Source organism: Artemia sp. Qi Xiang Cuo, chromosome 20 (genome assembly GCF_049724085.1).
Source record: "Artemia sp. Qi Xiang Cuo chromosome 20, ASM4972408v1, whole genome shotgun sequence".
Lineage (NCBI taxonomy): Eukaryota > Metazoa > Arthropoda > Branchiopoda > Anostraca > Artemiidae > Artemia > Artemia sp. Qi Xiang Cuo.
This window is the reverse complement of record NC_142813.1, coordinates 1140023-1152252: the sequence shown is the minus strand read 5'-3', so window position 1 is coordinate 1152252 and position 12230 is coordinate 1140023. Positions and strand designations below refer to the sequence as shown.

The window sequence follows — 12230 nt, the reverse complement described above, 5'->3', positions numbered from 1 at the left end:
TCATTGATATGAAAAACTGCCGAATCATGAAAAATCTGTCACGGCTCATAGCCTCTGCGATTGGAGTGTATCGAAAAGTGCGCTCCCAGTACATTCTCATAGCTGGTAGCTTTAGAATACTCATCAACATTTGTACTCCAAGGAACCGATTCATCTCACGCTGGGTCAGCTTTAGGGTATTCCTAGCGTTTGTTTTCCTCGTTGCGTGCAGATTGGTTTGGTCAACTAATCCAGCAACGATGCTATCTGTGATGAAAGTTCTAAATAAATCAATGGGTAACTGAATTTCTGTTGCTTTCGGGAGGGAAGCTTTCCATGTGATATCACTGGGCTCAATTTCCTTTCTTAGCCACTTGTATTCTTTTGTGGCATCTTGGTTTTTCATTGATGCGGTGGGGATTGTTGCAGAAGAAATAGGTGACGAGCTCGTCGATTAGATGGGAGACGGTTGAGCTTCAGTAGTGCGGAATGTAGTGGCTTCTCCAGCATCAAATTGGTCATCTGCACCTGTTAAAATTGCGAAACAGTTCAACATAATGAGAGGTTAATCTTCTGTGGGATTGTCAACCGGCTGAACAGGCTGCAGGGTGGCGTATGGGAAGCTGGCACCAGGGGCTGAAGTGCATAATGGATCAGACTTGTTGTCATCATCAGACACAATTTCCATCTCAGACTCGTTGTCTGGTAGCAGAACCATCTCTGCAGCTCGCTTTTGGGTGAGCTTCTCTCTTACACGTTTGCTCATCTCCGTGAAAAAATTTTCTTCCTCTTTTTTTGAGTTGGAGTTTTCGCTAGAATAAGAGAGGCTGGTTGTCTCTGGAAGAGAAAATTGTGATCAGACAAACGGTGCATGGGTGCTTCTGCTTCGTCAAATTAGAACAATCAGAAAGAAGCGCTTCACGAATAAAAAAAAAGTGAAGTAAAAGAAAGAATCTAGAGCACAATCAACAAGTAAAAATAAAATAGTATATGAGAAGTATCTTCAAAAACTACCCATCTCAAAACCTAAAGTTACCATATGGTAACCGTAAAAATAAACACAGAAATGGGGGGGGGGGGGTGAAGATAAAACTAAATAAAATTCGTATACATACAAGCTAAAAGTAAAGACTTTAAGGAACAAAACAAGATAATAAAAACTAAAAAAAACTCACCTGCATCATTTTCATCATCGCTGTCAAAATCAGCTAATTTTCACTTTTTAGGCATGGCAAAAAACTACTGTTTTCCCTGATCAGCTGACAACATACGAAGCCATCTAGGAGAATAAAAAGTATCGCAACACGGAGGGCCGAACTTTTGCTATCTGACGGTATTGAATTTGATAGCAGTATCTGAACTACAAAATAAATTAGGTACGTGGAAGGAACGGTTACCATATGGTTACCTACGGAATTAAAAGGTTAAGGAGTCATATGACTCCTTAGTTTTGCATCTCTTGCTTGACGAGATCAGAGGCAACGCTATAGCGTTGCCTATAGTAAAGGCCATACAGCTCCAATGTTTTTTTGTTTATTATTATTATTTTTTCCCCAGAGGGTAAACTACTACTACTACTATTGCTAACAACTCACCGCAGCCCCAAGCCGCCCAAGGCAAACATAGCTACGCAAGCTTCTCCTCCATCCCAATCTATTCAAAGCCTCCCCTTTTACACCCGCCCACGAAGTTCGCATTTCCTTTAAATCTTTCTTTATGAGGTCCTCCCACCCCAAACGAGGACGACCTGCTTTCCGTTTAGCCCTAGATGATTGGCCGAAAAGAACAATCTTGGGCAATCTGTCATCCTTCATCCGCCCAACGTGCCCAAGCCACCTCAACCTTTCTTTCATTATAGCCCTAGAGAGCGGTATTGAACCACATTTTTCGTATAGAAACATATTTGTTTTGCCAACCTTTTACCTCTCTTTCACCAATCACTTTTACCCGGAGGGTAAAAGCGGGCGTGGAACATCCCTTCCACACCCACCATTTCCACAAACACATCAAATCAAAATTTTGAGACAGCCATTTTGTTCTACGTAGTTGATTTCCAGATAGAAATTATGTTTTTGAGGAGGACACTCCCCCGACAGCCCTCAGAGCACGGGTTTTAAGTCAAGCCCTGGGGGCATATAAGGTTTTTAAGGAAAACTATGTCGTATAAACGTCGAAAAGGATTCATTCGATTGGAAATTCAAAGGGCTTATGCCCTTTTTAACAGTCGAAAGTAATTAGAGGGCAGCTAAACCCCCTCTCACACCCACCTTTTCCAGAAACACATCCGATCGAAATTTTGAGATTGCCGTTTTTCAACGTAGTTGAAAATTCTGGAAATTAGGTCTTTGAGGGTGACACCCCCGTCCCCCACCCCCACAGCCTTGAGGGCAAGCGTTGTAAGTTATGCCCTGGGGACATATAAGGTTTTTTATAGAAAGTGTTGTCGTAGATACTTCAAAAAGGGCTGATTCAAAAAAGGGCTAGTGCCCTTTTTAATAGTCGAAAGTGATTGGAAGGCAACTTACACCTCTTCCATGCCCACCATTTCCCCAAACACATCCAATCAAAATTTTGAGATAGCCATTTTGTTCAACGTAGATGGAAGGTCTGGAAACTATATCTTTGAGCAGGAAACTCCCCCACAATCTTCAGGGCAAGGGTTATAAGTTATGCCCCTGGGGCATATATGATTCTTATGGAAGGAATGCTCGTATAAACTTCAGAGATGGCTCATTTGCTTGTAAATTGAAAGTTCTAGCTGACATTCAAAGAATCAAAAGATATCGGAGGATAATCAGCTCCCCCCCCCCCAAACCCTCTTTCTGCAAATGCATCCGATAAAAATTTTGAGATAGCTATTTTGTTACAAATAGTTCAAAAATAATATAACAAAAACTCCGGTGTCGACACAATCCCCCAGGGCCCGGGTGCAGGTGTTGTAAGTTATGCCCTGGGTGCATATATGGTTCTTATGGAAGGGATTCTTGCATAAACTTCACAGAGGGCTCATTTGATTGGAAATTGAAAGTTCTAATTCACTTTTAGGAGTCAAAAGAGATTGGAGGGCACCAAGATCTTTTCCCCTCAAACCCATCCGATAAGAACTTTGAGATAAACATTTTTTTAGAAATAGTTCTCAGAGCATACAACGAAAACTCCGGGGTCGGAACAGCCCCCCAGGGCCCGAGGGTAGGCGTTGTAAGTTATGCCCTGGGGGAATATATGGTTCTTATGGAAGGGATGCTCGAAAAACTTCAGAGAGGGCTCATTTGAATGGAAATTGAAAAATCTAGTTCAGTTTTTGAGAGGCAAAAGAGACTGCAGGGCAACTAGCCCCCCTCCCACGCCCCTTTTCCCCCAAATGCATCCGATAAAATTTTTGAGATAGCCATTAAGTTAAAAATTGTTGAAAAGTCAGATAACAAAAATTCAGGTGTCAACACAATCCCCAGGGGCCCGGGGGAAGGCGGTGTAACTTATGCCCTTGAGCATATATGGTGCTTATGAAAGGGATGATTGTGTAAATTTCAGAGAGGGTTCATTTGATTGGAAATTGAAAGTTCGAGCTCACTTTTTAACAGTCAAAAGAGATCCGAGGGCACCTAGCCCCCTCCCCCCACACCTTCTTTTTCCATACCCATCAAAGAGGGCTTATTTGATTGGAACTTTAAAGTTCTAGATCACTTTTTAAGAGTCAAGAGAGTGAAGGGCAACTAGGCCCACCCCCTTCACGCCCTTTTTTTCCCAACCCCATCCGCTCAGAATTTTGAGATTTTTTGAGAGCCAGTTTTTTAAAAATTGTTCAAACATTAGATAAAAAAAAAACTCCGGTGTAAAAACAACCCCCCAGGGCCCGGGGTAGGCTCTGTATTTGTTGTCCCGGGGGTGTATATGGTTCTTACGAAAGGGATGTTCGTAAAAACTTCAGAGAAGGCTCATTTGATTGGAAATTGAGTTTTAGTGCACTTTTTAAGAGTCAAAAGATATCCGGGGACAAATAGCCCCCCCCCCCCGACACACACACACCCTTTTTTCTCCAAGCCCATCCGATAAAAAATTTTAAATAACCATTTCATTAAAAATAGTTCAAAGGTCAGACAAGAAAAACTTCTGTGTCGACGCCTCCTCCAGGGCCCGGAAGCAGGGGTTATTAGTAATGTTCTGCGGGCCTGCATAGTTCTTACGCAAGCAATACTCGTATAAACTTCGCAGATGGCTCATTTGATTGGAAACTGAAAGTTCTTGTTCTCTTTTTAAGAGTCAAAAGAGATCGGAGGGCAGCTATCCCCCCCCCCTTCCACGCCCTAAATACATCAGATAAAATTTTGAGATAGAAATTTTGTTAAAAAAAGTTCAAAGTTCAGATAACATAAACTCCTGTGTCTTCACAGCACCCCATGACCTGGGGGTAGGCGTTGCATGTTAAGCCCTGGGGGCATATATGGTTGTTATGGAAGGGATGCTCGTATTTACTTCATAGAGGGCTCATTTGATTGGAAATTGAAAGTTGTAATTCACTTTTTAAGAGTCAGAAGTGATTGGAGGGCAGCTAGCCTCCCCCCACGCTCCATTTATTTTTTCGCCAGAGGCGTTTCATATAGAAGAGGCCGTCATATAAACTTAAAAAGGGGCTCATTCGATTGGAAATTGAGATTTCTAGTGCCCTTTTTAAGAGTCAAAAGTGATAGGAGGGCAAGTAGCCCCCCCAAGCCCTTTTTTCCCTAAATACATCTGATAAAAAATTTGAGGTAGCCATTTTGTTAAAAATAGTTCAATGGTCGTACAACAAAAACTCCTTTACGTATAGACTTTTACTGTTAGAGGAGGCAATACCCAAACTCTTGTTTGTAGTGATTTTTGTTCGTTTCAAGCTTCATTTGCATATTCAGTTTAAGTTTGAGTTTGTTAGCATTGATTGTTTATTTAATTTCTGTTCGTTTTAAGTTTCATTTCTACTTCAATAGCATAATATTTTTTTTTTCGTTTTAAGCTTGAATTTCATATTCAATCTAAGCATTATTCGCTGTAGGATCTATGTCTTCATTTATATTATTACTTTTTGTATGTTTTTTGCTATGAATGTTTATTCAATTTCTGTTCGTTTTGGATTTTATTTATTTTTTAATAATAATATCTAGTCGTCTTCAGTTTTAATCTTAACAAGTATTCGTATTTGATGATCTTAACTTTAAAGTTACCTTAACTCTTCTTTGAAAAACTTAATTATTGAGGAGTTTTTTGTTTGATTAATTCTTAGAAAGCCGACTATTAGTCTCATATTTCTTCAATGTCGGTGGCGTTACGTTACGTTTTGATTAATAGCAAAATATTTAAATTGAAAAACCATGGGTCATTTTGGAAACTAGGGACTTGCTGAAGTTATTTGCAACTACCCATGAAATAGGAAAACGACTTTGATAAACAGTGATTCTAGTTAGATAAAATGTTTAGTTCTAACAGAAGTCTTTTTGAAAACCGTTTTCAAAGGTAAGAAGTTTATACCAAGATAAGAAGTTCACTTTTCTTATTAGGCTACACTTATTTAATAACAGAAAAATATACAATCAGGCTATATTCCATGTTACCTAAAGGGTAAGTTAAATCAAAAGAGTTGTTCTAAGCTACATTGAAGGAATATTGAAGGAACATCAAAAGAATAGGGTAGGCTTATAGACCTAGGCTACCATTTATTTGGTAAAACTTTACTTAAGCTTACTTTTGGCTATCTTGGAAAGGGATTAGGTCAATATATACCAAATCATATTATTGAGTTTCAAATAAAGTGAAATGTACACATTCGATGCCTTTTTTTATGCTGATTACAAATATAACAATCCTTTCTATTGGAAATGAATTTCGGCCCCCCCCCCTATATAGGCTATACCTAACCTAACCCTGAATTGGCATATATAGGGGGGGGGCTGAAATTCATTTCCGATAGAAATGCTTAGGGTAAGACACCCAGTAGTCGGCCACCTGCCTATTCTTGGACAGAATGTGACTAACAGGGAACCTAGCTCTAGGCTAATGTGGTCACTTAGTGGTACTAAACTTAGTGGTCACTAAACTGGTCACTTAGATATCTAAGTGAGAAAGCACTTAGAGAGCTAGGTTCCCTGTTAGTTGCATTCTGTCCAAGAATAGGCAGGTGGCCGACTACTGGGTGTCTTACCCTATTATATTCATAATCAGCATAAAAAAAGGCATCGAAAGGTGTATTCACTTTAGTCCTAACTCAATAGGGTAAGACACCCAGCAGTCGGCCACCTGCCTATTCTTGGACAGAATGTAACTAACAGGGAACCTAGCTCTAGGCTAATGTGGTCACTTAGTGGTACTAAACTTAGTGGTCACTAAACTGGTCACTTAGATATCTAAGTGAGAAAGCACTTAGAGAGCTAGGTTCCCTGTTAGTTACATTCTGTCCAAGAATAGGCAGGTGGCTGACTACTGGGTGTCTTACCCTATTATATTCATAATCAGCATAAAAAAGGCATCAAAAGGTGTATTCACTTTAGTCCTAACTCAATAGGGTAAGACACCCAGTAGTCGGCCACCTGCCTATTCTCGGCCAGAATGTAACTAACAGGGAACCTACCTCTAGACACCTGGCTATTCTGACACCTGCCGTCTTCTAAAAACTTTCGGTAAAATTCTAGTTTAGTTACTTTTACCTATCTTGGAAAGGGGTGATGTTAGGAAAATGAAAATTTCAGGGATGAGTCTACAGGCTAAAATATGTCCTGGGACGGTATTTTGAAGTACTTATCTCCTCTCCTTCTCCCTCTAGAGGATCCTGAAATTTGCCTACATGACAGGTCTATACCTATTGAAATTTTGACAAAACAACATTTTACCTTAATTTTCAGTTATAAGATTCATATGATTTGGTATATATTGACCAGGGGTTAGGCTAGGAAACAGATTAGGTTTAGTATTAACAAAATTTGAGAGTTTGAGTTTGCAAACTGGTTTTTACCCTATCCCTGTTGGTATAAATCTTATTGAAAACCAGTTTCCCCATAAATTGAATTAACAATGACAAAATTGAGGGTAATTTTTAAAAAAATCATATTATTGACTTACGAATAAAGTGAATATACCACTCAATGCCTTTTTTATGCTCTTTACAAATATAATAGGCTAATCATTTTTGTTGGAAATGAATTTCAGCCCCCACCCCCATATATACCAATTCAGGGTATATATTTGGGTAAATTTTTACCAAATCATATTATTGAGTAACAACTAAAGTGAATATACCGTTTTATGCCTTTTTTATGCTGATTACAAATATAATAATCATTTTTGTCAGAAATGAATTTTAGCCTGCCCCCCAAACCCAACCCCCACCCCCAAACGTGCAAATATATATCCTGAATTGACATATATAGGGGGGGCTAAAATTTATTTATGACAGAAATGATTATTATATTTGTAATCAGCATAAAAAATGGCATTGAATGGTATATTCACTCTATTTGTAAGTCAATAATATGATTTGGTAAAAATTTACCTATATTTGCACATTAGGGGGGTAGAGGGAAAGTTTAATCTTACCTCTCATTTAATTAAGAAATCAAATTTACCCCCACCCCCTAATGTGCAAATATATACCCTGAATTGGTAACAATAGGGATGGGGGTTAAATTCATTTCCAACAAAAATCATTATTCTATTTGGAAAGAGCATAAAATAAGGCATCAAGTGATATGTTTACTTTATTTGTAAGTCAATAATATGATTTGGTAAAAATTTACCAAATTGATAATCAACAAATGCATGAGAAATACATAATATGAACTATATAGTTGGATAAAGCTAGAAAGTTAGGTTAAGATTGAATTTGCAACAAAAGTAATCATAGTAAGAACCACAGCACTCAGGCATTGCTCAATCTTAGACACAGCCTACATCTTGATTAAAATGTATAGGCCTATTTTGAAATATGGACAATAAGTTTCTAATCTTGGTCATGATGTATGTAGGTTCAGATAGCTAGGATTGCCTGATGACTAGGGCTAGGCTAGTTGGGTTTGTCTGATTACAATCTTGGAATTTAGACAATTTAATTATTTGATTTTAAACAAATTTAGGCAGTTTGATTTTAGAAAAGAAAATAGGCATACTAGCCTATTTAAGCATAATTATTTTTCTTTAAAAGACTTGTTTTAGATTAAATTTATCTAAGAATGAATTTGTCTGTAATTTATAGCCTATACCTTTTTCTAACCTTTTATGACCATGCGTCCAAAATAAAGCTCCACTATTGATTGTAAATACATTTAATCTATTCAGCATCATTTATATATAAAATATAAACACATTCTTTTTTAGAAAATTCAGTAGTGAAACAATTCAATTTCTAGATTGTATAATAGATATTTTACAGCAGTTTAACTGCTGAAGTGGTGACTAGCTGTCTGGGTACTGGGTATTTTATCCTATAATTATATTTCTTATTTTATGCTTCCTTTCAATATAATACTTGACAATGCACAATGTATAATAGTTAACTTCTCTGATAATGCATCCCACCCCCTCATGGTCCCATATACAGACTTATTCATGTATTTCTCCATTAATTCAATCTAATTGTACATCATAAGTTCTTTGTTAGACCAGTCATTAGTACAATATAGTTGTACATTAAACCAGTCATTCTTAATGTCTTAAAAAAAATCACAATTAGATTTACTACTACTAACAGCTCACCACAGTACCAAGCTGCCTGAGGTCAACACAGCTATGCATGCTCCTCCTCCATCCTAATTTATTCAAAACCTCTCTCTTTACACCCTCCTAGGAAGTTCCCATTTCCCTCAAATCTTTTTTTACATCCTCCCACTGCAAATGTGGACAAACTGCTCTTCGTTTAGCCCTAGACAGTTGGCCAAAAAGGACAATCTTTGGCAATATGTCATCCTTTGTCTGCAGAATGTGCCCTATCCATCTCAACCTTTCTCTCATTATAGGCCTTGAAAGCAGGACTGAACCACACTTTTTTTACAGCGTACTGTTTGAAATGTGGTCAGTCAGTCGAGTACCCTAAACAATCTGTAGGGAACTTCTCTGGAAAACATCTAGCCAATCTTCCTCTGTTTTTGTTTTAGCACCAATGTTTCAGAACCATATTTGATCACTTTGACTATTCCAATATTCTGTAGCTTCCAGTATTAAATTTACAGACCAAATAATACCTCCAGAAAGTGTTCCCTGCTTCCTAACTTTATCTTACTTATACTTGCCAGGCTTGAAAGATTCTGAGAAGGTAGTTCATGGGTTTATTGGACAAGGAAATTCAATTTTGGTGTTACCCTATCCTTGAACAAGATTCTAGGCTGAACTTGGCTTTTTTGAAAGTTTAGAAAGGTATTGTCCTTTCAGAAGGACAGAGAAGCAGTCAGAAATCAGAAGGGAAGTAGTAGGGCCTATTATATATCCTCAAAAGTAAGGAAGGAATGGATACACAAAGTCCAGAACAGTTTCTTTGGCCTTACTTTATTATAATGTTATTTATTCATTTTCCACATATGCTACATAGAAATGAATAGTGGAGTAAAACACTAAGAGAAAAGAGCAAAACAAAAGGACCAAACTCTGAAAAAATTTCAATACATCATTATAGTGTTAATTATTCAGCTTCTTATAAAATTATTAGTATTATATCTTCTTATATATAATATATAAGATGATATTTAGTACTGCTTCTCAATAATATTTTGTACCATATGTGAAATTTTGTCACTATTTTTTATTCTTACTTTATTAAAAATTAATGTTTTATTATTTTGTATATTTTTATATTTTTTACTTTATTTTTTTTTATTAATTATTCTTACTTTACTAAATACTAAAAATTCATGGAGGAAGAAATACAAAATTTACAGTCTGGCAACAGAAATAGGAAGACTAAAAATCTGTGATATCTTCTTTTTTTAACATAGGTTAGAAGCCAGAGAGCTAAAGAACATAATGATCAGAAAAATGGTTAATTCAGGTAGCTCTTTAAAATTTTCTTTTTAGATGGTTAACTTCATCTATAAGCCCTCAATACAATGCATAATTTTTAATCAAAAAAAAGGGAAGGATAAACAAAATTATTTCATATACTCTTTTTGTTTAGTTGCCTCTTTTTGTTTAGTTAGATTTTCCTATGCCCCAGATCTTGCATTTCTCAGTACATTATCAAATACCCTTTTTTTTATTTTTTTCTTCAGATATACTTGTCTTGAAATTTGTATTAAGGTACTTAAGACCTGACTAACAATGTGACATGAAAGTAAGTTGGTGATAAGGCCAGCTTTGTCTGAGCTCAACACCCTTGCCATAAAAAAAAGTAAACTGAAGGAAAATAAATGGTTTAGACTTGCAAAATAAAAAAGTATTTTAATAACAAAATCCCAGTAATTTCAACAATGAGTGCAATTTGAATGAATATCTGAGTTTTTTCAATTATCTTTGAAAAATGTAATTATTAAACCTCACACTTTTTCTCCATGTAGCCAAATGACAGGCAAGGGGTTAATCTCTAAAGAAGCAAGGGGTTAATCTCAAATGACATAGGGTTGTCATAGGGTTGCAATCGAAATTTGGCTTCTTTAAAAGTAAAAAATATGGTAAATTAATCAGCAACATTGTAAGAAGGTGTAATCTAGCTGGTGTACCTGAGAAATTTGGTGTACACGAGAAAGGTCTAGAATTCTAGCGCAGTATTTTCTAAAAATCATTTATCTTTTTTTTAACTTCGAGAATCTATCTACAATACTGGACATAATTTTTCGGAGAATATTAAAGATAGTTCATTGTTTTTTTTTAACTTCTAGAACAAGTAATTATTGTAATGTAATAATTAAACAAGTAATGTAATTATTAAGCCTCACACTTTTTCTCCATGTAGCCAAATGACAGGCAAGGGGTTAATCTCTAAAGAAGCAAGGGGTTAATCTCAAATGACATAGGGTTGTCATAGGGTTGCAATCGAAATTTGGCTTCTTTAAAAGTAAAAAATATGGTAAATTAATCAGCAACATTGTAATGTGTAAACCTCACACTTTTTCTCCATGTAGCCAAATGACAGGCAAGGGGTTAATCTCTAAAGAAGCAAGGGGTTAATCTCAAATGACATAGGGTTGTCATAGGGGTGTAATTATTAAACCTCACACTTTTTCTCCATGTAGCCAAATGACAGGCAAGGGGTTAATCTCTTAGAAATAAGTGACAGATGCAGGTGTTTCTGGTGTATAAAGAAGTAAATCCTGACTTGGTCAGAATTTAATAAGTTGTTCTAGTTCTTGATGAAATTTGTAGCAAGGGGTAAAAATCTGTCAGATTTTTTACCCACTAGATTTACCTATATGGGTAAAAATCCACTTTCAAGCCAGAGTGCTTCCTGGAGCTACACTTAGCATTATGCACCATCATTTTCTGTTAATACACAGACTATCAATAGAAAAAAAAGTATATTTTGCAAAAATTATGAAAACTCTTAATTTTTTATTCTACTTTAATTTCTTTGTATATCTGAAAAATGCTTGAGAAAAAGTGGCAGAGGAATAGAGACATGGGTGTCTTCAAGAAATGGTGCTCCCACGGATAGGTGCTCTTTCCTGTAGTCATATGCAACCACAGCTCCAACCTTTTATCAGGAATATCTCTTATTCAAGGGAGAGGAACTATAGAAATAGAATGCTTGTTTTAGGGTGAAACCTTTCAGTTTTCCTGCAGAGAACCTCTTCAACTTATACCTTAATAGGAAGGGGGTTGGCCCCTAACAGAGTATAGGCATTGGAGTAAGCAAGGGTGTTAATTGCGGAGGCGCAAGGGGCATTTGCCCCCTAGTTTTTTCCCTTGCCTAAATTTGAAAAAATACGTGTTTTGGGATGCTTTCATTAAAAATCTCTTTTGTTTGTAGTTTGATTGATAGATTGAAAAAAAGACAGAATATATCCCCTACCAGTATTTCCAGAGATAGACGCCACTGCTAGTAAGGGGGGGTACATGAAGTATGCATTAATCCTAATCCAATATGTGTCAGCATCATCATGTCTTGGAAACTATCCAACTTCTTATCTGGATGGGAGTAAAAAAAAAAAATGAGGTCAAGAGATCAACAATAATTTCTTACAGTGTAATTAGCTAAAAGCTGATAAAACAGCCAAATTATTCAGCCAAAATTTATATCTTGCTTCAATATGAGATGTATGTCTGCTTAAAGAATTGGCCCCACCACAGTTGGTAGAAGGAAAGGG

General features: G+C 36.6%; 2 protein-coding genes across 3 annotated transcripts in view; one reads left to right on the top strand and one right to left on the bottom strand.

The window, feature by feature from the left end:
- The window catches only part of Prestin (solute carrier family 26 member prestin), a 145144-nt gene that overhangs the window by 123408 nt on the left and 9506 nt on the right, over positions 1-12230 (bottom strand). The gene's annotated exons all lie outside the window — the stretch shown is intronic.
- Positions 5336-12230, top strand: part of LOC148939747 (uncharacterized) — a 241434-nt gene continuing 234539 nt past the window's right edge. For both annotated transcript variants that reach the window (XM_089106283.1, XM_089106282.1), the window contains exon 1: positions 5336-5466. In XM_089106283.1, the coding sequence (XP_088962409.1) occupies positions 5423-5466 (44 nt within the window). In that variant the 5' untranslated portion in view covers positions 5336-5422. The remainder of the gene's footprint in view (positions 5467-12230) is intronic.